This window comes from Centroberyx affinis, unplaced genomic scaffold, assembly GCF_046629955.1.
Source record: "Centroberyx affinis isolate AG114_WGS23_722 - 3 ecotype Tasmania unplaced genomic scaffold, CSIRO-AGI_Caff_v1 ptg000714l_1, whole genome shotgun sequence".
In the NCBI taxonomy this organism is placed as follows: domain Eukaryota; kingdom Metazoa; phylum Chordata; class Actinopteri; order Beryciformes; family Berycidae; genus Centroberyx; species Centroberyx affinis.
In genome coordinates, this window is record NW_027279331.1 from 33,026 (window position 1) to 59,876 (window position 26,851).

The following is a 26,851-nucleotide window of genomic DNA, read 5'->3' on the forward strand; positions in this document are numbered from 1 at the left end:
GATTATATGTACACACCATTGTTAAGCTTATACTGGTAGTATTCACAAAAACTGGAAGTATAAAAAAGTTACATATGTACAAATGAAACAATGCAGTGCAGCATCAATATAATAGCTACAGTATGGATTAACTCTTGTATGGTATTTTCAGAGCTCTTTGCGAAGATGAAGCCTTTGAACAGCAAGACACAAAACATCGAAGATTCACACTTGTGCAATGCTATTCTAAATGTCGTAAAATGTGCGATAAATATTTGTTGGTCGTAGGTTCATTAACAGTCTAAGGAGTCTAAAACATCACAGCACCGTTTAACTATCTACTATACATTCTATGTCACAAGGTCTATCTAATCATTTGCTGTCAGCGGCGAATTCATTATTTGGTTGTCTTCCAGTCCTTCTTGTTTCCGCTTCACACATCTATGCAGTGGCGTTGAATGTCCCGTGGAAGCCATAGGGAATGTTGACAGGCACCTCAGCCCTGCCCAGCTCCTCAAAGGTCTTGGCATCTAAGACCAGGAGGAACGTACTCTTGTCCTGGACAGAAGAAAACAGGCAGAAACACTTAAGTATAACCTACACTACAGGATTAGCGTTTAAAGCATTCCTGCCTTTGAGCAAACGCGAGTTCCAGAAAACAGCACTGATTACTGAACATGTGCATTTGAATTGGATCGTCACTTATTTTAACTGTAAGTTTCAAGTACAGAAATCAACAAAAAAATCTAATTTATTATGATTATTATGATTTACAGTGGACAGATGTTATTGCTAACTATTTGAAGAAGTCCAGGAGATGAGGTGAATTCTAATTGAAATGAGAGAAATGTGGGTATAGCTTTTAAAGATTTACATGTATGGATATAAAGCATCCTTACAGACAATCACCAAATTGGCAATGAATTCAAGAGACGTTATAATCAAAATAAAAACTTGCACCTTTAAAGTTAGAAGTAAAACTGTGGCCTATATTACGTACAGAGTGTGTTTTTAAGTCAGTCCGGAAGTGTAATGTAGTGGCAACAAGTGTTTTCTTCCCAATATCTTTGAATAAACATGACTGACCTTATTTGGAGTGATGACCACGGACAAGATGACACCGTCGTCCTCCTCTGTGGCATTAGGGGAGGGTACAAAGACTGGTTCAGAGGGATAAAGGCCAGGTTGTTCCCACACCTTGGAGAAAAGAGAGTTGTTCATCACGTTAATCGGTGATGTAGAGGAGGGTAGACCCATCTTTGTAGGCTGACATAAATCTTTAGGATGTAAATTCATAGTATAGATCATATGGGTGTTATATGAGGATAGGGTTTTTTAAGGTAAAAGAGCATAATGCTTTTCTGAAAATATAACTGATTTTTGATATATATAGGAAACCTCTGTCAGGGAGTGAGGCGCTGAACTGGACCCACCTTCATGTGTTTCCCTTGGAGGTCCATCTTGATCAGTGTGTCTCCCACCAGGTGTCTGAAGCCACAGCCATAGAAGTAGCGGTAGGGGTGTGTGTTGTACTTGGCATAGTTGATCTGAGGGAACTCCAGACCGCCGTATTTGTGGAGGTCCTCACCATGGAGATCCTCATGGGTACAAAACACCTGGGGACACAGAGGGAGTTAATTCTATAGTTAACTTCCAAAGTGCCATAGGCCATATCCATTTTGGAAGAAACAAATTATTAAGATAAGATGAAAATGTAATGATCCCTGTGAGAAAATAAAAAATATAAATAATAATAAACAATAAATTAAATAATAGGATGCAGCAAAAAAAAACAAAAAAACAGAAATAAGAATAGAGAAAATGGGGGTATCAACATAATTCCAAGAAGCCAAATATGTGAATATACCGCTTATAAATATGATGTGGAAAATGTGCGTCATATTAACATTATACAGGCTTACAGAAGGCCATAAGGTCATAATTATGTCTTTGAAAGACAGAGGATCCAGTCTGTGAGTGTTACTATTTTATCAACCAAAGTCTTACGTTACCTGCTCTCCTTTTGTGCTATCAGTTATTTTGTAGGAGTAGGTGTAATGTTTTTTTTCAAACACATCTCTTTTTGGAACATAGCCACCAACAAACAAACTATATGGCACTTCGATAATTGAGGTCTGTTGCTCAACATTTGTTAGGAACTCAGAGCATTTTATTTTTTTCTATGTGTTGATTCATGGTTAAGCGCTGCCTACCTTGTTGCCAGTCTTGATAGCAGTGGCTGTGCTGTCGGGCCGGGTGTTCAGGTTCTCACCACAGGGTGTCTCAGCGTCCACATTGAGAGGCAGGACAAAACGCCTTGGGAAAACTCGGCACATGGTGTTGTACACCTGATGGAAACAAAACATCTTTTCAGCCTTGGCCCAATCAAACCAACTAATGCTCAGCTGAAACAGTAGTGACTATTAATCAAATGCTCCGCTTAAATCATAGCTTGGTTTTGAAAACTCAGCTCCAAGTTATAGAAGTGACCATACCTGACACCAGAATATAATTTGTACAAATAGGGGGAATACAATTCTTAATTCTTTGTTGCAACCCCTCTTTGTGATTTAGGCTAAGACAGCTGGACAAATCTTGCCTAGTGCAGCTTTCAGTGTAACCTGACAGACTGACCTCATCAAGGGCGTCTCCAGACTTGCGGAGGTTCTGGATATTGTAGTTGTTGATGGCCTGGCCACTATCTGAAGCACACAGATCCATGATCAAGAAGCCGTCCTCCTCGTAGGCGTTGATCTGGTGGAAGGTCGCCAGTGGCTTGGTATGGTACTTGACTGAGCTTACCTGGGACACGACATCGAACAGACTTGAGTCAGTTGCATAAACATGATACAAGGACAAATAAAGCTGATGTCACAGTGGTCTTTGTCTGAAGTCGGCCAGAGTGGGTGCACTTTGTGCCCGAGCCTCACCTTCCCTGTCTGCTTGTGAATCAGGTGGAAGATGGTGTCCAGTGTAGGGTCCCAGTAGATACCATCGCTGATGCCCTTCCTTCTCAGCTTGCCTGTCACAATCTTCAACAAGTCCATCTTGATGGGCTGCTCAATGAACACCACGTAGTTCTCAGACATTGCTGGAATGGAATGAGGAGATCAAATTAGTTTCTATTCAAAACCCTGAATGAATAATTAGATCGTAGCTGGTATCATGATATAACGACAATGACATGATTATCATAAGGAGGCGTCAGTTTCATAAAATACAAAAGTATAGTGAATATGGCGCCTATGAGATGGATCTATAGTCAAGGCTTAAGGACGAGACTGATGAGGGATTTGATTTTGAGTGCAAGAGGTTTTGCTCACCAAAGCTGTGGTAGTAGCAGGGTTTGCTCTTGTCCACTGAGGGAATAGAGCAGAGCACCGTGGCTCCCTCCAGGGTGTCCTCGGGTGTCTTCTTGGTGGGAGGCACTCGGATGATGTTGTAGAACGCTCCTGCCAGGACACATACAGTTTGATCCTTGATAAAGGTCATCAGGAATGTGGAGACTAGCAGTTGTTTTACTGTGTACTGAAGTGTTAAAATAAAGGCTCTTGAGATGCTGAAATTCACCGCTGCGTGAACAGGTAGATTAGACCATTTTTACAATACCTTTAGCAGTGTAGGAATTCCCCATGTTGTACGTTGTACCATCAGGGTCATTGTGAGGGTGTGCAGTGGCCCCGTTCACAGCAATGAATCTGCTCCAGTCCACCTGATATGAACAGATACAGTATCGGAATCAGGGCAAAGAAAAGACTAATCTGGGCTTGCTATCACTTATGAATTATTTTTATCTTACAGTTTTTATCGAGCATCTAATCATATAACAAGAGGAAACATAAATTGCTGCAAAAGGTGTAGCAGACAATAGACAGTAGCCTACAAGCATATCATAAGCCTAATTTTTAGTACTTTTAGAAGGCTTGGTTATGCTGTATTTGTTTATGACTTGCCTTAGCTATCACGTATTATAGCAGGTCAATAAAGGTCAATAAAACCAACTGCTGTTACACATAGTATAGCACGTCAAACACACTTCAAATAAGAATGGGACTCTCTGCAGGCTTACCTTTTTGGTGGTCTCCAGTGTCTCAGGGTCCACCTTGTGCATGAAGTTGGTCTCTGTACTAACATAATAATCACCCTTGTAGGTGACAAAGCTCACACTGGCATTATCTGTGGGCTCTGTGGGAGCAGAAGAAGTTGCCAGAGTTAGTAACACAAGCACAGCACCACCACAACACCATACATCATTATGTATGTCCTCTCATATTCTGCATTTCAATTGCTTATATACTATGTGTGTAATTCCCGAATTTCCCCTAGGGGATCAATAAAGTGCATCTTTAAACAATGTAGTGAAGTGCAGCAGAGGTAGGTTGCGTTCTAATTGACTTTCAATTTCTGCATGAATGCACTGAAGTGAGTCCGATCGGAGTCCAAGTGGTTTGACGAAGCGTTCGATGAGATACTCACTTGGTAATTCAAATCTGGACAGGAAGCGCTGGAAGAAGTTTTTACAGGGGTCCGGCATGGCAACAGTCCCAAACTCCGACACCATGATGCGGTTGTGCTCATTGTTGGCCCGGTAGCAGTCGCTGGACAGGAAGCGGCTCTTGTAAGTTACCTGACCTTTGGCAATTTTGAACCGGTGCAGGAGAGCCATACCGTCAAACCAGTGGTTGAACCTGAGGAAGGGGGTGGAGGACACAGCAGAGAGGAGTCAGCTTTGCATTCTAGATGGATAGATGGCTCATCGCTGCAAGATGTTCCTTGTACTCACTTCTGGTTCCCAATCTCAAACTTTCCCGGACCGTTTCTCAAGAGGTTTCCGTTGATCCATTCTGGGATTTTGCCAGTGATGTTGGTGCTGATGGCCTCGGGGGTGTCCTCCACTGAGCTCACGATCTTCTCAATGGAAGGAAGACCACGCATATCTGTGTAGAGGGTGATGTTCTTAGACTTGGACTTTGGGAGCGCTGTGGAAAACAGGACAGTCTTTGTTAAATCGTCAGCGGCAGACATCAAAACAGAGCGAGAATGTCTGGGGGGGGAAGGAGTAAAATATTTGGGTCATTTGTTGAGGAAATTTGAAACATAGTACCACTTTGTTTTTAAAAGACTCTTCATCAGCATGCATAAACGTAAGAAACTAGTTCTCTAGACCAGTGGTTCTCAACGTGGGGTCTGGGGACCACCAGGGGTCCTTGAGGGGGTTCCAGGGGGTCCCCAGCAAATTGATGAATTGTTAAACTTCACCATTATTTCATTTACAAGAAGTTAACACAATTAGAGAATGTAGAAGAATAGCTGTTCTGATCACAGTTTCACTGTTATCTCTCTACCTACAACACAGATAGTCATGGAATTCTGGACAAAATCATATCTAACAAAAAAACATTCTCAGATTTAGGTCCAAGAGACAAAATCTCATCAAATGGGGGTCCGTGGCCCTAATGTGGACTAAATTAGGGGTCCTTGATATGGAAAAGGTTGAGAATCACTGCTCTAGACTTCGAGAGAACTAGACTTAGAACTAGATCTAGACCTCAGCATAGTCTCTAAACTAGACTTTGCTGAAGTGCATATTCAGATTTTCAACATATATAGGAATAATTATTATACATTAAGATCATAATTGATGAGTAAGTGCCTAGCTGGTAGAATGGGATGTTTACCTGGTGTCTTGGTCTGTTGAGGTGCGATGGTAGTCATGGCTGTAGCTCTGTCTCTTCAGTCTGTGGAGGAGGTAAAGGCTTGCTTGCTCTTCCTGTGGTGCTGTTTCAGTAGGAGTGGAACTCGGCTTTATACTGTCCTCCTGGCAGCGACGCCCCTTAGACTCAGACAGAGGGGCGGGCAGACAGACAGGCAGACACGCTGTTATGGTTACGCAAGCCTCTACAGAACAGAAGTACTTTGTGATCACAAGCGTCTCGATAATACAACTTATTCACAGAGAGAATCACTTCAACTTATCGACAGGTGACAAAAATGAACTGTTGACTGAGAATATTAATAGTTTATAAAGTAGTTTGTTTTTGATGAACATGCAGCTTGGTGATGGTGACATCAGATGAAATTGCATAGTTGGAATTGGAAATTCCCAGAAAAACAACCCTAACCTACCCCTAACCCTATCCTTTTTTTTTTCAATGCAAAACTCCTATTTGTGGAATAACTAAAGCATTCAAAATTGCTTCTTGCTGATTGGGAATTTCCTTTTGGAGTGGTGCGAAGCATATACGGAAAATGAGTGTATGATATCTTCTCCTCGTCACAGTATACAGTTCACATATATTGCCCATAGAACGGTCCAAAGAATTGCATTTGTATTAGTTTCAATTGAAACTGGAAACTCTAAATTGCCCATAGGTATGAATGTGAGTGTCTGTCTATTTGTGTTAGCCCTGTGATGGGCTGGCACCCTGTCCATTGTGTCATTCTGCTTTTCACCCAATGCATGCTGGGATAGGCTCCAGCTCAGGATCAGCAAAAGCTTATATGTTGTAATTCTTATTTCATTGTGATTTATTCCTTTGAATACATTTTTACTGTAATTATAATTCTGTCTTTTTGGTTAAATTCCACTACAGTGGTTGGAATTGGAAATCCCTAGAACACCAAACCATCTGTTTTTCAATGAAAAAAAATGTTACACTGGTTACAATTATCACAATTCAATTTATCACAATTCTTAGGCCCCTTTTATTCTTTTAGAATGTTTTCTCTTCTTGCTTTTGATTGGCTGCATATTTCGAATCTGAACGTGCAATTTCCCTTTTCCCTTGTAGAAGTAGGCATAGTTAGTATTGGTTGGCAGTTTTCTGTGGCACTATCAGGCTGTTGGCTTAATGTCAGCAGATTTATAGGAAAAGAAAAGAACTCATTCTCCCACAAGACTAAGCCAAAATCAAGAAATTGTTTGAGGAGCAAAGAATTGACTTGAAGATCATCAGTAAGCCAGATATTATTTTTTTATGACAAAATATTTTATGTCCTGCCACCATGGTACACATTATGTTGTCATGTTTCCATATGTGTGTGTGTGTGTTTGTCTGTGTGTAGACACATTCTTAATTCTGCGTCATAATTACACCGCAGGTTCCCCCTACAGACTAGATGATCTGATTACCTTCTCAGAGAAGGTAAAATGTGAAAAATAGTAAAAAATAAAGAAAAATGTGGTGTGTCCAAACTTTTACTGGTAGTGTACATTCCATAGAAAATCATTGAATGTCATTATAGTAAACTTTCATTTCTTGGTCTCAGAAAAGATTCACTTTATTTTGTTTTTGGTCTTGGACTAGGTCTTAACTGAGTCCTAACCAGGGCAGATCTTGGTCTTGTCCTGGTTTTAATGACTACAGCTCTGCCTTAGATTATCACCTGAACTCAGCCATAAGTCAGCAAGGACATCAAACATGCTCAAAGAGAGGCAGTAAACGTTCATGCCAAGTACGTAAATTGTAATCCTGGAATGTTATATTACATGATAGGACAGAACATCATCTTCCAGGACGCAAGTACAGTGCTCCTTATTGTATGTGGTCTATAGGCATGAGCTCAAAGAGCCTTATCAGCTGTCACTTTGATAACTATCAACACGCATGATACATTGTTCAAAGTCAAACAGAGCCATGTACAGTAGTAAGGGTGAAGCAGAGGGCAGGAGTTTAGTCATCCTTCCATAGAGCAGGTGGGCCTACTGCACCTGGTGGATGATTGTGTGTTTATGTGCATAGATACTTTCTCCAAACTAGTCAGAAATAGTTAAAAGTACAGTATATCCTTTAATACTAGAAAACACCAGTGGATTTTGGTCTAAGAGAAGGCCAATAAGCTGTCAGTTGAAGGGGGTAAATATAATATAATTCTAGCTACTATTTCCTTGCATGATTTTTTTTTTATATCATTTTTGCCTTCATGAGATAGTTCAAAGTTGGGAGAGAAAGGAAAGAGGAGGGGGATGATATGAGACAAAGGTCCTGGGCCGGATTCAAACCCAGAACTTCATGTTTACATGGTACGCCTTAGACCACTCACCCATTTCCTTGCATGATTTCAAAAATCTTAACAACAATGGCTTGTACAGAAAATGGGTTTAGGGAAAGTCATAGACGGACAGAGATATTTCAAGTCTAAAATTTGAAACAGCAGTCAGGAGACTGTAGCTTGGCCTTTCTGGGGTTAACCAGTCTGACCATGTTTCACGGTCTGATTGGATGCATGGCCTACAAATGAAGTGAAAGTAGGTTTGTCTACTTGTATTCCCTACCGACCTTAAGATAAATTGTACAGTATTTACACTGCTTTGGCTTGGGAAAGTTCCACCGTCAGAGTGTGGATTGATTACAGCTGTAAAGACCAATATCATATCAGTAAAACTAGGTGACCCGGTGGCCAGGGGCACGTTTTTGAAATGCACTGGCCCTATTGCAAATAAAAGTGGAGGTTATATAAACATAAATAGACATAAATAATTGTTTGACAAGTAATCTTGAAATGCTGTTAAATTTAAGTAAAATAGATGCAGACCACAGCTTCAATTTAAACCGGTGTTTATTTGATAGCTGCTTCTTAGTGTATTTTGCCATTTCATTCCTCGTGTGATTTTGACACTTGCTGTATTTCATGTGAGAGAGAGAGGCGCTTTACTGCACACCCTGGATTAGAGGGTGGAAAGGTGAAGCGTCTGATGATTTTTATGGAGAAAGAAACAGAAAACTCATGACTTGGCACAGACATTTCCCACAGTGCCAATGCTCTGCTGTGTTTTCTTTTTAGTAGACATTATTGCCTATTTGGTTGTTCTACAGTGCTACAACTAGTGCTGAACACACAATTTTGACATCAAATGTCCATGGCAGATGTACATAATTGCGTTTACAATGCACCGGAGTAAGATAAGATAAGATAGCACTTTATTAATCCCCTTGGGGAAATTCACGTGCCACGGCAGCAACTGGCAGACAGTACCAAGGAAAACAAGTACAGTAAGTACAATAAGATAATAAAAAAGAAGAGGTACTAAGATAAAACAATAGAGGTAATACATACTATACTACATAATATAGAGACTATGGAGACAGTATTAGAGTATTAACAGAAGTCTATCTAGAATTTGTTCCTAGTGTTTGAAACATTTAAGAACATGGGTGACTGAAAGACATATAATGTTATAAAATTGTGTTCATATTTTTGGCAATCTTAATAAGGTGAGAGGGGATTTTCACAGTGCAAAGTGGATCTGCATGTAAAGCGGTACCAGGAAAAGCCATGGGAATGTAGGTTATTGGGTTGACTTAGAGAAGGAACTTGGAATTTGGATTGTCAAAATGCTAAAAAAAAAAAAAAAAAAAAGATCTAGTGGGTTTTCACCTTATGTCTTCCGTCACCCGTCTTGGGTGACCAAGCATAAAAATGGATGACCAGTGGCATGTCTCTGCGCCTGCTTGTGTTTCCATGACTGGACTTTCAGTATAAATAATGAGGTCATTTTGCTCTACTAGTCTAGTTGTTGCAGCTGTCTTGCTACAAGTTTAGGAAATTCCCAGAAAAACAACTTATGCCCTACAGCAATCACACTATTCTCTACAAGATTAATTTGATGTGCAAACACAGCTATATTTGGCACAAATGAGTTGTTGATACTGACACCATATAAATGTATTCAGCCGTGGGTGTTGAAAGTACTGAGATATACTGTAGCTGCAAGCGGGCATTAGTGTGGTCCAAGCCCATGGGCCAAATCAGTAGAGAGTGAGAATATAAGCTTGATTCATCATTTTGGAAATGTTCTACAATTAAAAGATAGAACGTTTTGCCTAGTCCTGCAGCTGCAGGTGAAATGGTGCCAACTGTCATGGTTGCCAGTTTGTCCTGATGTTGGTGCTGCTCAGCATGACCAAATTCGGTCTGACACACTTAGGGCCCCTCGCAGACAGGACGGCTTCTTTTGCAGGGTGTCCGCGGGGTCTTAAAAAGTATTAAAAGGTAATAAATCAAGCCTGCCAATCAAGTGAAGAGCGAACCTGAAGAAGCCACAATGCGAAACGCGTTGTTCGCCCCAATACTTTATATGAATTAAACTAAAAAAGTCGATTTGAACAATCCCGGTGTGCGCTGGATTACTTTGATCTTGAATGTTGTACTGTTCCTGCTCTAGCTGCACCCTGGATGAGTAGCACGGCTGTGAACAAGGGCACCCATAGTTTTCAAGGTAATAAATCAATTTAGTGAAAATTCAGGCCCTTAAAAAGTATTAAAAAGTCTTAATCGGCATTTCATGAGGTATTCAATTTTGTAGCTATTTTTTCAGTGTGAATAGCCTATTTGTCCAAAGAGTTTGCGTGCTAAAAGTTTGTGTAAATTTATTTTTGCTCCTCACGACTGCTACAACAAACAAACACCGGGCGGCCTGTCTGAATTCTGTTGTATTGATTCAGTGGTCCATAGAAGTTATCGCAAACTAAGACTGTTTCGTTTTGCAATCTCAAAATCAATGTATAGTAAATGTAAGTTAAAGGTGTGTCGCTGATGTAACCGGTTACAGCTCGAAGTGGCGTTGAGGTCTTAAAATATATTGAAAAGGTCTTAAAAAAGGTCTTAAAAGGTATTGAATTTAACTTCAGGATTTTGGAGGTTGAGGCAACTTAGGAGAAATTCCCAAGCAATGAAATGTGGTTGCTCTAGCATTCAAGCCTTTAGGAATTATACCTGACTTATTGTTTGCATGTCTTCTCCATCAAATTCGTTTGTGTTTCACAGCCAAATGGTTAAGAGCATAATTGCCATAATATAGGATGTCCACATAATGATGTGTGCAAAAGTTAGTGGAGATTGTATCAACAAAGAGAAACAAAAAAGGTTTTATGTTATAGATTGAACACATCTCGCACAACTGAACTATTTTAAGAGTTTCCAAAGTCAGAGCCCCGGTTTGCCAACACTGAACATCTATCCTCTATCTATCCTCTATGTAAGTGCTTCTCAACCTTTTTCATATCAAGGACCCCTAATTTAGCCCACATTAGGGCCACGGACCCCCATTTGATGAGATTTTGTCTCTCAGACCCAAATCTGAGAATATTTTTATTGTTAGATATGATTTTGTCCAGAATAGAGAGATAACAGTGAAACTATGATCAAAATCTAGTCATTCTTCTACATTCTGTAATTGTTCTTGTAAATGGAATAATGAAGTTTAGCAATTTGCTGGGGACCCCCAGGAATGCCCACAAGGACCCCTGGTGGTCCCCGGACCCCACGTTGAGAACCACTGCTCTCTGTAATGTCACTTATCTTCTTCTTTGTGTCCCCCTATTTTGGCACTATTCGATAAACACTCCTTTGTGAATTGTAATCACTTTTAAATTATTAATTTGCTTTTTTTGTATCGCAATCCTTGGGGCTGATAAAGAACACCCAATCTTTTACACGTGTACCACATTTGATTAATGTAATTGTAATAGCAGGCGGTCAGGTGAAACACACACACAGCCACACAATGTGCCACTTGTTTAATGACCCGAGTATCACTGATAAGGATAAGGAGGGTTAGCTGCGAGATCACATTTTTTCCCCCATTCTGATGTTTGATGTGAACATGAACTGAAGCTGCTGACCTGTATCTGCATGATCTTATACATTGCACTGCTGCCACACGATTGGCTGAATGGATAATGGCATGAATAAGCAGGTGTACAGGTGTGATGTTCTCATAGCGGAACATTCACTGATACGCCTTCACTGATACTGTGTTCATTATCAATCCTGAGACATTATGCCTTTCTGTTATTGGCCTACTTAACTCAAGAATGACTTGAGGGTTTTGTCTTCTAAACTGTCCAACAAACCGCAGCTTTTTTCTAGCTTTAAAATAATGTAACCACTGTTTACAACTGTAAGCTAATGCTGCCGGTTTCAATTCTTTTGAAATGCTGCCTGGAGGGGAATTGGAAATTTTAGGACATGTTGAACCCAAAAACTCCCAAATCACCATGACTGATGGGCGCAGAATCGCTTATGGCTGTTGTTTGTAGCTGCTGTAAGAACAAAACAAAAAAAACTGAAACTGCAAACTGTCTCTTGTCACCAACAATCAGCACATTGTCTGCTATTAATAATCTGGGTATATATTGTGTACATTGTCATAAATATTCAGGTCATATAGAGCAGTGATTCTCAACCTTTTTCATATGAAGGACCCCTAATTTAGTGCGCATTGGGGCCACAGACCCCCATTTGATGAGATTTTGTCTCTTGGACCCAAATCTGAGAATATTTTTATTGTCAGATATGATTTTGTCCAGAATTCCAGGACTATCTGTATTGTACTGTGCTCAAAACAGTCATTCTTCTCCATTCTCTAATTGTGTTAACTTCTTGTAAATGAAATACTGGTGAAGTTTAACACTTCATCAATTTGCTGGGGACCCCCTGGAACCCCCTCAAGGACCCCTAGTGGTCCCCGGACCCCACGTTGAGAACCACTGATATAGAGGCTAAGCAATCCCCACCAATGCCCATATGTTGCTCAGCTATAGGACTTGGCACAGCAGAACAGTTAATTTCAATTCAGGTGAAACAACTGTTTATTTTAATTATTCATTTAAAAAAATGTGTCTATCATCAATTTATCAGAGATTAATAAAGTAATTTCTAGTAGAAAATGTTGGGAATGCCAACCAAAGTCTTAGTGATTCATATAAATCATGCAATGTTCACTGGCATAATTACACTGTCAAAATACTTCCTTTTTTTAAAAAAATTTTTTAATCCTTGTATGTATGTCATTGTATCAGCAGAACATCCAGCCTCCCTTGTAAACTATTTAAGGGAAACTAAAGGAAGTAGAATAGGGGGGAAACGCTCCGCCACTATCGCCCCAGGGCTTTGGATCACAGAAATAACACTTCTGTGGCAGGAAGCGCTCCAGGCAAAACTCTTCACAAAGATCTACTGACAGAGGCAAAACGAGGGAAAGACGGCTCACCGGGCCATAGCTTTGGAACCTGTGTGTTTGGCCCCGGAGAAGAACATTAAAGGTCATTATTACTATAAAGAGGGACTGTGTCATCCTGTGCCAAGGACACACCTCAGCACTCCCAAGGGGGCAGGAAGTTCTGGCAGGTAGAGTTGCGGTTGGGCCAAGTCGTTGGCAGTCAGTATCATCATCAGTAGTATCATCATCTTGGGAATGACACCAGGGCTGTAGTACTCGACCGGACTCGAGACCGATTTTTGACAGTCTTGGTCTCGTCTCGGACTCGTAGTTAATATGACTCGGTCTTGAATCGGTCTCGGGAGTGTATATGAATCCGTCTCGGATGAATTGACGTTGCATAATACTCCTGCTCTCGCTCCGTCTTTCTCTTTTTTCCTTCGTCTTCGCCTTGCTCAACGTTAACGTAACTGTTCATAATGTCGGCCAATTCTTCGGTCATTACATTTGCTAACCCTAACCCTAACCTGACATAAGATTATTTCAGTAATATGATGAAATTAAAATGTCATGCCAGGTAAGAATATTTTCAGTCAAGCCATGCTGAAAGCAGCATATGGTTGTGGAGCAGTAAGAAAAAGTAGGTGAAATAGATTAATCCACTTCTAGTTAAGTAAAGGTGCAACTACTGTATGTTATGAACATAAGCTGCCTACAATTAATTTTGCCCTCAAAACATGCTAATTTTGTTGAAATGTCTTTAGAAACCTCCCTTCTATTTTAGGCAATAAACAAAAATATGCTATTTTAGTCAATAAATACAATGGTAGCCTTGGATAACACATTGCTATGGTATTGGTCTCGAATTGGACTCGTAGTTTTGCGGTCTCGACCCTCTCAATTCCCCCCTGGTCTTGGTCTCGACTTGGGTCTTGACCCCCCTCGGTCTTGGTCTTGAATCGGACTCAATTCACCAATGACTCGATCTGGACTTGGACTGGATGGCACACACCTGAAGCAGCTTGTAACTATCAGTCTCTCTGGAGCTCAGAGCCGCGATGGTGCTCTCCCTTGGCAGACTGACTCTCAAACCTTTGGTGTGGTAAGCATCCACTGCGCGCACCCCCCCCACCCCCCATCGGCAATAGTGGCTTTTGAATGGATTCTTTGTGCTTGGAATTGTTGACTGTGTAGTTGGAACTTTTGTACAAGAGGAACAGTTAAGGAAGCAAATGACCAGGGGGGGTTTGTGAAGGAACAAACCTGACGAGCACTGTGTGGACCAGTGCTTTTGCTTCTTGTTCCCCCCTTCACTTGCCTAACGTGACTCATGTGTTTCCTCAGAAACCTGCCAGAGACCCAGCTCCCTATGACTGATATGTTTGGCCCTCTGCTCCCACACTTTTTTTTTTTTTTTTTTTTTTAAAGAATAAGGCTGGTGTTTTTTAATGCATTGCTTACCGTCAACAAATCCTATGAAAATAACAAAATCAGCAATGATGTTGTTTTGCCAGCAAGTCTCGTCCATGTAGCCGGTACCCAATGCGGCCATGTCCCAGCAGCCATAGAACGCCACTGTATTAACAAAACGATTAAAAACACGTCACAGAGTCATGCCATTGCTCTGCAGCATATTTCATCATCGCGATGCACCGGGCCGGCCGACTTTTTCCTCAAACAACTTAATAAGCCGGCTGTAAACACTTTGCGATCTCAGGAAAGTAGTTCCGTAGCACCGGAAATAGTCCCCGGTGTAATGAAGAATTTGTTTGATTTGGTAATAACTACAACAGCCTGACTTTTCGTGGTAACAGTTAGCGATTTTTAAAATGTAAACTTTGTCTTTGTGAGCTGTATTTAAAGGTTTTTAGCTTACAGTTGGAGCCAATGACTTCCGGGTTGACGGCTAAAAACGGTACGTGGGAGGTCGGAAAGTAACAGGAGTAGAGCAAACGCATTGTTGATTTTGTTATTTTCATAGGATTTGTTGACCGTAAGCAATGCATTAAAAAACACCGGCCTTATCCTTTAAATAAACTGTTTCTTTGTTTGAATAGCAAACTGTGTAAGTAGTGCTCCAAATGTGCCTCTCATGACCAGGGTTGCCACAGCGGCAATAGGGTCTATCTAGAGTACACCTACAGTGCCCCGCCTCTCTTCTTATTAATCACTGGCTTTGACTTGGGAAATCCCAAGTCCCCTTTAGTCACCCGTGGCCCCGGGGTAGCTTGGCCAGGAACCTGCAATGAGTCGGGGCCCAGTGGCGAGTTTGCAAGAAATTACAAAACACTTTGAACACAGTTGGACACCCCAGGTCAATCCCAGTCTCGCAAATGTGGGACAACATGCAACATCGAATCCCTTAAGGTGGAAATGGTGCTATCACATGTTTGTTTTTCTTCTGCTTGTGCTATTTTCTCTTCCGCAAATGGGATGAGAGTCCACCCCCCCCCCCCTCAGGGTGTGTGATTGGTTTGCAACAACCGAACTGGGAGGGACACAGGAGGACCAAGAACATTCGTATTTGGCCTTCTTTTTTTAGCTGAGGGCAGCATGTCATCACACTAAGATTTTCCATTACAGTGTTACCCATTTCACATTACAGTACAGCACGCTGACAGCAAACTTATTGGGTTAGCAGTCAACAATTTAATGCTGCTTGGAGATTTTATTTTTGGTGAAGTGTGGCATGTTTACAAGTTCAGTCAGTGTAAGGAAGCACATTCCAATTCCATGTATCATTTTACTAGATATCATTACATGAATCATGAAATAGCCTAGTCTTCAAATGTCTGTTTTGTTACTCTCTAGTGATTCAGCCCATATACCCAGTTCATGAAAGCTTTTACATTTGCTGTAAATGGCTCCTATTGCAAGATCTGTGTTTACAGATTCATCTGCCATTGCTTCTGGAGTTCCTTCCCTCATGCTGATTGATTACACCATGACCAAGGCCTTGCCCACAAATTGAATAATCCAACCAAAATGCCAGAATGTCATCATTTCTTTATTTGGTCACTTACATACTGTATAAAAGCTGTGAAATTTGTGACCTACCAACATAACATGACTCTTGATGTCTTCTTCTGGGATGGTCTGGAAAGCTCTGAATGCAGTCATTCTATAAATCTATGAATGCATACTTTCAGTAGTATGCATACATCCCTAGTTTGCATGTCATTGGGCTGTAGAATGAACGTTACAGTAAATGGATATATGACTGAGTCATATTTTAACAAGAAATATGGGTTATACTCAGTCATATTCCTAAATATTTTTGGACACAGATTTACTGAAACCCACGCCTCATTCACCGCTACTATTGTCTTATTGCAAATGTTTATAAAGTGTTTATATGATAAGATATAGCCATCATATAATCAAGATAACGTGACACTGTAACCTGCAATCTAAGCTGTCAGTTATACAAAAAGGAACCTACAGCTGGTTCACGCCCTGATAGGACGTACTTGTGGCAGCGGGTCAAGTACAGTGCCACTATATGTGACTTCTTGACTTCTCAGTGACTGGTTTTATGGTTTTTATCAGCCATGATTGAAGTCAGACCGAGTTTAACCACCGCTTGACAATTGCTTGACTGTTCAAAGATAAGGAAGTCTTCACTATTTGGACGCAACAGTAAAAATGTGAAGTTTCATGATAAGGTCAAATGCGGGGCAGGATGATGTAATACTTTGCTTTTTTCATGCCACTCTCACATAAGGAACAAGACTGAGTCCAGTTCAGGACCTCAGGACCCATCACCAAGTCCACCTCACACATAGGTGGATTTCAAGAGTTTTTCAGACTAGGTTATGAACAGACATGTGACTCAAGTCATCGGTCCAAGTCTCAAGCAAGTCCAAAGTCATTTGGTCCAAGTCTCAAGCAAGTCCTTAGTCATTTGATCCAAGTCTCAAGTCAAGTCACGAGTCTTTAACTTCCAAGTCGAGTCTCAAGTCATTTATTTTCTGTCAAGTCAAGTTGCAAGTCATCAAAACAGTGACTCGAGTCGACTCGAGTCCAAGTCACAATGACTCGAGTCCACATCTCTGGTTATGAAGACAATCAAATAGTAAAAACAAAAAAGTTAAAACATTTTTTGCACACAACCATGGGTTTCTACTAAGAGTAATCTTCATTTAAAAAAAAAAGAAAAACAATGGAAGTGTACTGCATGGTTATGAGCAGTGTTGGGCGGTAATGTGATTACTTTTTACAGTGTAAGGGATTACAATTTCAAATTCAGTAATTACATTACAGTTACTAATCCCAGTAATGCTCCATCGCTGCGTTACTTAAATTCTCAACCTTTTTCATATAAAGGACCCCTAATTTAGTCCACATTAGAGCCACAGACCCCCATTTGATGAGATTTTGTCTCTCGGACCTAAATCTGAGAATATTTTTATCGTTGGATATGATTTTGTCCAGAACTCCATGACTATCTGTATTATAGGTAGAGAGATAACAGTGAAACTATGATCAAAAGTCATTCTTCTACATTCTCTAATTGTGTTAACTTCTTATAAATGAAATAATGGTGAAGGTTAACAATTCATCAATTTCCTGGGGACCCCCTGGAACCCCCTCAGGGACCCCTGGTGGTCCCCGGACCCCTCGTTGAGAACCACTGACTTAAACCTTAACCCTCCTTCAGCCTTTTCTTTTCTCTCCTTTGAACCCCCCTTCAGCCTTGTGTGTTGGGCCCCGTCACTGTCTGCCAGACAACAGGGTGGGACCCATGTTTCACCAAGCTCCTCCCCAATGACTCCAATTTGAGTGTGTCTTACAGACAAACTCTATAGCCAACATCTCTTATTCAGTAAATTTATACTGTTTGCCTTGCAGACATATTTTGACCTAGCATGTCTTGGAAACAACTCCATAAGCAATGGCAAAGTCCAGCTGTTTGCTGCCTTTACTGTCTAACAGACGGCAACTAAGCAATCTGGAGCATCTTGCAGACAAATGAATTGCTTAGTTGTGGTCTGTTAGACAAGTGAAACCTACAACAGCTGGACTGCTTATGCACATTTCTCCAAGACATGCTCACAGTGGTGGAAGAAGTATTCAGATCTTTGACTTAAGTAAAAGTAGCAATACCACAGTGTAAAAATACTTTGTTACAAGTAAAAGTCCTGCATTCAAAATGTTACTTAAGTCAAAGTACAAAAGTATTAGCATCAAAATATATTTAAAGTAGCAAAAGTAAAAGTAGTCATTATGCAGAATGGCCCATTTCAGAATCATATATATCATGTTATTGGGCTATACTTATTGATGCATTAATGTGTTCGTCACTTTAATGTTGCAGCTGGTAAAGGTGGAGCTAATTTTAATTACTTTATATACTGCTGGGTAGCTTAACCTATAAAAAATATATCATCATTTATTAGTTGATTTATAATTTGTATTAATAATCTAAATCTGCAAAGTAACTAGTAACTAAAGCTGTCAAATAAATGTAGTGGAGTAAAAAGTGCAATATTTCCCTCTGAAATGTAGTGGAGTAGAAGTATAAAGTAGCATGAAATGGAAAAACCTCTAAATTGTACTTAAGTACAGTACTTGAGTAAATGCACTTAGTTACTTTCCACCACTGCATGCTCAGTCAAAATGTCTGCAAGACAAACAGTAAAAACTTACTGAATTAGAGGTGTTTGCTATAGATTTGCCCAGTAGTCGATTTGTACACAAATTACAAGGGGGATGGTGGGGTCTTATGGAGAGAAACAATTTGATAGTGGCGACAGCATGGAGGGTAGGGGACCAGCTGTTTACCCTTTTGTTTGTATTGTAACAGCACAAAGGTAATGCTATATTCAAAAGACATGAAAGTTAGGGATGTTAGGTATCAGATACTCCTGCCAATGCCCTTAACCAAGGCACTGGCCTCAGAATTGGAGTTGGCCCCTGTGCTGCACTGTGGCTGCCCAATGCTTTTAAGTAGTTAGGATGGGTCAAATACAGAGGACAAATTTCCCCACAGGGATCAATAAAGTGTAACTTAACATAACTTAATACTCATGGCACTTTTCTCTTATCCAAACTTTAAATCTAGAGTTATCAAACCTCTACTCATGCTTGCTTTGTCATCCTCCCCTGCTTGCTTTGCCTCTGCTGCATCGTCTCTTAAAACATCCTCCTGGCTATCATCTAGGTCAGTGATTCTCAACCTTTTTCATATCAAGGACCCCTAATTTAGTACAAATTAAGGCCATGGACCCCATTTGTTGAGATTTTATCTCTCGGACCCAAATCTGAGAATATTGTTGCTGTTAGATATGATTTTGTCCAGAATTCCATGACTATCTGTATTGTAGGTAGAGAGATAACAGAGAAACTATGATCAAAACAGTCATTCTTCTACATTCTCTAATTGTGTTAACTTCTTGTAAATTAAATGATGCTGAAGTTTAACAATTCATCAATTGCCTTAGTTAACATGAACACCATTAGCAAATGATTACCAGACACATTAGTTAACTGTTAAGTAAGGGTTAGTTAATGCTTATTGGGCAGCAACACTCTTTCCACAGAGAAAAACACAACATCCAATTTATCAAAGCATCTGATACCAACCAGCACCAACCATAAGGAACTTTTATACAAACATATGTACAAGCACACACACGCCTACACTCAGCACCAGCCACTTTGTACAAGATACTACAAAAATTGCTGCTACTACTCATCCTGTGGATGACTTATTATTATATATTACTGTATGTCCATTTTATTGCTTTTATTGCTTTCTTGTGTTTTGGCACACACTTTTATTTAAAGTTCCATCTGTTTTTATTTGTATCTCTGTTTGTTTATTTTTAGTTGCACCTGTTTATCTCTTGTATTACCTTTTATTCCTATTTTTTTATAATTTCTTTTCGACACACACTTTCATGTAAAGTTCGATCTGTTTTTAATTGTATCTCTGTGTGTTTTTAGTTGTACCTGTTTACCTCATATATTACCTTTTATGCCTATTTTCTTTTATTGCTGCTTTTGGATTTTATTGTATGTAAAGCACTTTGTAAACATTGTTTTTAGAAAAGTGCTATACAAATAAAGTTATTATTATTATTTGCACATCTTTTTATGACCACTTGTACTACTCTATTATTATTGCAGTTTTTTTGTTCTTGATCTGTGCCTTGTTATTGTCCTCCCAGACAACATATACATATAATTATTTAAATTCTTAGTCCTTTTTTTAGTATCTTTTTATCCTACTATTTTTCTACCCTTGTTGTTTTGTTTTGTACTTGTATTTGCCTGCACCGTGATCCTCTGTATGTCCTGTACATATGGCAGAATTGGCAATAAAGTTGACTTTGACTTTTGACTTTGAGTAGAACCACTGTGAAATGAGGTGGGCCACAGTCCATCACAGTGAGGGAGACCTGATAATAAAGAACCTTTCAAGTCACATCAAATCTATATATTGTAGCCAAACTGGAAGTGATTAACCCACTGCTTTTACCAGAATTAGATTTGCATTAGTGAGTGGGTCTGGTCCACTGCTGCAGCATTCTCCTCTGTTGAAACTTGGCTGTGAGAACCATGCCCCCCTTCACTGACTTTTACAGCGTGCTCGCTTGAGGCCGACCGCGTCCCGCCAAGAACTCTTCCTATCATGAGGAGGACGACTAAGTGGGCTTCAGCTAATTTGATCTGGGACAGGCATAGAGGGAGAACGATTCTCCGCGAACGACTGAAATCGGTGGGCGGTCACTTACCCCGGTGTTCAACTTCGACCCCACTCTCTCCCCTACACTTTGGATTCCCACATTCCCAGACTGTACCAGTGAAAGCAGGAAGAACATACGCCTCTCTCTCTCTCTCTGTTTGTATATTTGTGGTTTTCTCAGTATTCTTCAGGGAGTGAAGGCAGGTGCTGGTTTATTGCTTGTGGCATGATACAATCAGCTTGTAGCACAGCAAACTGGTTTAACAGGAAATGAGTCATTGCAGGCACATGCCTTGCGGTGGCGGTTAACAGGAGTGTATGGTTGTAGGCTATTTCTTTTTGAAAATAAAGAAATAAAGAGTACAGAAACACCGGTATACACAGAATGCGTTCAATATAGCTAGGGCTATGCCACATAATTACAAGAGGACAAGAGGAGAATATTTATCAATTTCACAGCTTTCCTCCTTGGAAGAGTTTAATAATAATAATAATAACCTTTATTTGTATAGCACCGTTCATACACAACATGCAGCTCAAAGTGCTTTACATCAATAGAAGGCAGATAAAAGACAGATAAAAAGATACAATTCATATAAAAGAACAAGCAAAATGCATTGCATTAAAAGAATCAAATCAAGTAAAAAATAGAAAGATATTTTTACCACCTTAAAGGAAACACAGAGTCAAGTTTAGGAAGGTATTCAGATATTGTTGAGTATCCTAACAGAATATTGAGAACAGAGGGATATCTGTAAACTGATCAAATTTAGTCCTTAAAAATATCAACTCAGTGAACTCAACTCTTATTACACTCATAGAAATCAAAAACAGGTTTTTTAGGTGGCTGTCACATAAGGTATAATTGACAATATTTATTTTCCTTTAGCTCTTTTACGTTGTGGTTGGCAAGATATTATTTCTAGATGATTTTTAAGGGCATTTCTTTGACCTTACTTACATTTACATATTTATTTGGTGCCATCCACCTTCTTCAGTTGTAGGCTCACACTCCGCTGCCACGGTCGTTTGCGCCCTCTAGTGGCGGAAGTCTCCAACAGCAGGAAGAAGTTGTTGGCTCAAACATGAGAGATAAAAGGACAGTTTGCCTTCAGAATAAAAGTGTTAAATGTCCAGTTTTCACTACTGGAAAAAAACAAAAAAACAAAAAAAAAACAATATGTGTGTATCAGGGCGTATAGAATAGTAAACAAATAATTTCAAAGTACTGAGTGGAATCATTAAACATGGAGTGAAACTAAATGCCATTTTCTCAGCATCCTGAATTTCCCCAAGGGGATTAATAAAGTGCTATCTTACCTTATATATTAATAGTAATAGCCATATAGGGCTATGCATATGATGCAAGATGGACAGCGAAAAATGAAATCTTGACTACCTTATAAAAATGACTATCTTATAAAAGTCTACTTTAACCAGACTATGATAATACCGCAGTTCCAAAGTTCAAGTCAGTCAGAATACCTGAGATTGGAGATGCGCTTTGCTTGCCATATATAAGTCAAAGTTCAGAACTTCTCAAACACCAACCTTACAAGGAAGGGGGTCTACTCTTATAAAAGTCTGTTTTTTTTTCAATCTATATCAAGAATATAGGTACATGTGCGCCACTCAAATTGATTTTAAAAGCCTTTTATAAGACAATAGAGCTCCTTTCGTGTTGTCTGGTGTAAGTTTGGTGTTTGAGAATGTTTCCTTTTGGCAGACATGTAGGCTATATGGCATCTTGCATACGGTAAACCAATTTGGCTGTGAAGAGATTCTGTGAAAAGACAAAGAAAAACATATTGTATTTTCATTTCGCAGATTCCTCCGTAACTGTATACCTATTCTTTATTTTCGCTTCCATACTTTTTGTGTTTCCCCTACAGCGCCGCGGCAAGCTTATCGACCGGCCATGCCCCAAATATTTAAAAGCTAATGTAATTTTTTTTGGCTGAAAATGGTATCTGTCAGCTAGTAACGTCAGCTAGTGTGGGCAGCCGCGCGCTCCGCCCTGCGCGCGGGTCCTATAGGGTCCTAGCCTTTCCTCCTCTCCTCTCCTCACTTACCTCATTCAAGTCAAGCAGTGAAGAGCATCGGTCACGAGAGCGACAGGTCTGACAGCAAGGTAAAGTGTTTACTATTAGCTAAAAAATCAACACGAGTAATGTTATAGTTAATTCTCCCTTGGTTGATGGCAAAGACATCCATAACCGGCTATGGCAATAACTAGAGAATAGGGAAACGGTCAGAAACGGTCACGCCAGCAGTGTTATTGCTCGCTTCCCCACAGGGAAGAATCAGCTAAGGTTAGCTTAAAAAATGTGACCCATAGCAACTTCTGTGATACCCAGAAAAACCGAACTTCGTAAATTGCAGACTCTACTGTGGTAAAGTATCCTCTCATTAGAGCGTCTATAGGCTAAACCGGAATATTTACCAGCTTAATCTTTCATAATGAGTTTATTGAGGTGTTTTTCAACGAAGATAGAGGCAGGAGCATAGACCCTTTACATCGTCAAGGGTTTTACTTTGAAGTTTGCGGCCAGAAGTCTTGTTTTATGTGAAGTCGGGCTCGCTGTCATACAAAGGAACGCCGGGGACGAAATACCGGAGGTAGGAAGACACGCTGGCGTTGGTTGTAATCGTTTAACCATATGAATGTAACCGCTCTGTTGTCGAACTAGCGTATAACGAGGAAAAGAGACAGACGGGCAGTCACGTTTTGTAAGTATTACAGTGTATGTTGAACGAAGCGCAAATTGATTTGGGCAGGGGCTGAGGCGCATATGAGAAGCGAGGGGGCAGATTTGGTTCAAAATCTTTTTTTTTTTAACTAGCTTTACAGAATGAGACATTTGACTTTTAGCTGCGACCTGCAGCTAATATGACGCTCGGTTGGTCCCAGAATTAAAAGTTTAGCTCTGTTGGTAAAGTATACGTTAGGCCACGCCAGAGACCGGAGTTGCAATTCCAGGTGAGTGAATTCAGCAAGTAGTCTACTATGGAAGCCCATTTCCGCCAGTGTGATGGGAAAAAAAAGATCCTGTAAGTCATTATAATGAGAAACTTTCTCAAAATAATGACGTAGTATCTCAAAATAATGAGAAACTTTCTCAAAATAATGACTTAGTATCTCAAAATAATGAGAAACGGGCTTCTGGGATTTTTTATGTCAGATATCTTTTTATGTCAGATATTAGATTTTTTATGTGTGGAGGATTGTTGGAGCATGCGATGCAAGCATGCGATTTTCGTGTGAACGGACAATACAGTTTTGTCTTATCTCATCTTATCTTATCTTATCTTATTTAACAGGCACAGTGCACATTAATAAACATTACTGTAAATGCGCCAGAGTTAACCAAGAGGCTATTTTTCATCTGTGTCCATTAAAGTGTCAAAGTGATGTTGTAACAGCCTCCAGGGCAGCTCCCCATCCTTTGTCCCTGCTCCCAGTGCAGGAAATACCGTAAATGCAAAGCAACGGTGTCAGCTGAATCTAGAGTAAACATTGCATTGCAATAAAATGCTTTGACTGTCAACCAGTTATTTGTATTTAGGCTGACTGTAGATGGCTAAACAGAAAGCAGAATATTAAAACCTCTTTACTTGAGTCATCCCAGGAAGTTACTCTTCACCTGTGCAGCTGCTGCTCCCTGCTCTGTGGTTCCCTGCTCTTTCCATTGACAAGACAAATGCGAAAAGTAATGATGAAATGTATAGAAATTTAGAAGAGCATTCCTAAAATTGTAATAAATACCATGATTGTCAACCAGCTAGCTGTATAAAGCCTATATATGCAGCTAATCTTTACTCTTAAGTGTTCTGGCCAAATGTGTCGTTCTCTCTTGTATGAAGATATCAAACTCCATTCAAAAATCTTACGTTTTAATATTTAGGCTACTTGCTTATCAGCAAACATACACACCTCATAAAACATGACTTACAGTCTATTTATTCTGGCAAATTAAGAATCTAGATAAACCACCAAGCAGCATTTCGATAAGATCTCTTTTAAAAAATCTCTGTTTTAGAAGTTCATCCATCCACCACTGTGTAAGATTATGGGAATAAGGCGGACCTAATATAAAAGTAGAAATTTTATTGAAAGAAGTGCTGATTGGATTAATGTCGAGTGGACCCTAATAATTAGTAAAATGTCCTGAGTCATGTTCTACCAGGTATGTATTGTTTGCAGATAAGCAAAGCAGCATTAAACTGACATATTTTTAAATGTCATTTGGTGCGATGCTACTGCAGACACTGCTGTAAAGTAGGCCTAATACCTTGAAACTGAATATTAGAACAAAATCATTACGTCATTGTTACCATTTCTTTACAGAGGGAGCTGAAGCTGCAAGGGTGAGGTGGAAGGTGGATGGAAAGGGCCTACCACTGAATTCATGTGTCACTTTTAAATCATAGGGTCCACATAAACCCAAGTACTCCAATTTAAAATACCTAGGGAAGTGTCAACATTACAGACCTCTAGTACTCGAGTCGTAACACAACAAAGTTCAATCTCTCATGCACCAAATAAAGTACAAAATGAGCAGATGAATGGCATGATATGATAAATGTATGAGGGATATATTTTACTTCAAAGTTATGTATTTAAACAGTGGCACCCCTCTGTCACATCTTTGCTGTAACAGTGTTCCATAACATTGACAGGTCCCCCAGGAAAATGAGGAATAGGCCTAATATCATTGTAATTTAATGAATTACAAATTGTCCCAATCAGAGAATGTATGAAGGTTTCTTGTTGACACAGTTCTGGGTATATATTCCATAACTAAAAAATGTGTTTATAACCAGGTATACCTGATGGCTACCAGCAGCTGCTCCATTGTATATCCATTCTTGGATATACGCGGAGGCGCATTGTACTTTCAAGGTAAAACTGATTAGATACTTTACCCTTTCTCAACAAGTTCATGAGGTCTTTTCAATAATTTTGTACTTAGAGACTGAAACTAATACAATGATTTGCTCTTGTTCTCCAATGCCCTACGCTCTCTATGTAAAGTGGACGATACAGGTAATATAATTCTTGAGTCATTTATTTGAATAGGCACTACATGTCTGACTACATGTCTACATGTCTTAATTACCTCACTTTCACCTCAGTCTTGTAATATTAAGTAAGTAATATTTGTAGGTGCATGAAATGACTATGGTTATATGACATGTTTCTTTCAAATATGCAGGAATTGAGTCAGACTCTTTCACAAGATCAGGGGACTGCTCCATAAACTGGATCAAAAACAGGGACAACTTTCTGGTTGTGGATCATGAAGGCAACCTACTATTTAAAGACTTACCTAAACCGCTACAAAGTGAATCTGGTAAGATGCACCAATATACACTGAGTTTCATATGTATTTGTACAGTGAGTCGTTGATATTTTGTCTTTAATTTAGGCTTTATTGGTGAGTGTGTCATTCAGTACAGTGTTGATAATCTTAAAGTACAGACTGTCAGCTTCAATTTAAGGTTATTTCTAGTTATATTTGGTGAAAGCTTTGAGAACTAGAGCCTTTTTGTGTATTGTAGCCCAATTTCAGGATGCCAAACGTATTTGGATTAAAATAATATTCAGTGATGTAGTCGCTTTTTGTATGCAGTTAAAGATTCTACTCTCTGCACAAACTCCCATAGTTGGTTTCATTTTACATGTAAAGGGACATGCCGCCTACAAAGACTGTAGGGCTTTTCACACAGCACACGCTTAGCCTAGGGTTAAGCGTGTGCTATGTCTTAACCCCTTTTCACACAGATATTTAACCCATGGCCAACTCTTAGCCTAGGGCTAATGATTCACACAGCGTTCTTCTTAGTCCAGGGCTTACATGTCCGAAGGTACACGTGACATTTGTTAACATGAATGACACACAACTACCGTTATGTGCTCCTCAGGTCCCATCCAGTCTATCTGGACGGATTTTTCGTCCATAAACTTAAAAATAACTGCCAGCGTCCATCTCTTTGACATGTTTTTCTTTTTGTTTTTGACTGCTGTCACAATAGTATAATGCAAAACAAAGTCTTCTAACCCAGTGATCCTCAACCTTATTCATATCAAGGACCCCTAATTTAGTCCACATTAGGGCCACAGACCCCCCATTTGATGAGATTTTGTCTCTCTGACCCAAATCTGAGAATGTTTTTATTGTTAGATATTATTTTGTCCAGAATTCCATGACTGTCTGTATTGTAGGTGGAGAGATGAC

General features: G+C 39.8%; 1 protein-coding gene across 1 annotated transcript; it reads right to left on the minus strand.

Moving 5' to 3' along the window:
* Window positions 1–13: 13 nt before the first annotated feature.
* Window positions 14–20,787, minus strand: bco2b (beta-carotene oxygenase 2b). The gene is made up of 13 exons (XM_071519547.1): window positions 20,662–20,787; window positions 5,658–5,812; window positions 4,763–5,023; window positions 4,456–4,667; window positions 4,049–4,164; window positions 3,589–3,691; window positions 3,303–3,431; window positions 2,910–3,070; window positions 2,614–2,781; window positions 2,193–2,327; window positions 1,413–1,595; window positions 1,066–1,176; window positions 14–537 (listed from the first exon to the last, which is right to left on the minus strand). Exons 1-13 carry the CDS (start codon window positions 20,746–20,748, stop codon window positions 421–423), a joined length of 1,938 nt encoding a protein of 645 aa, XP_071375648.1. The 5' UTR covers window positions 20,749–20,787; the 3' UTR covers window positions 14–420.
* Between the last annotated feature and the right edge of the window lie 6,064 nt (window positions 20,788–26,851).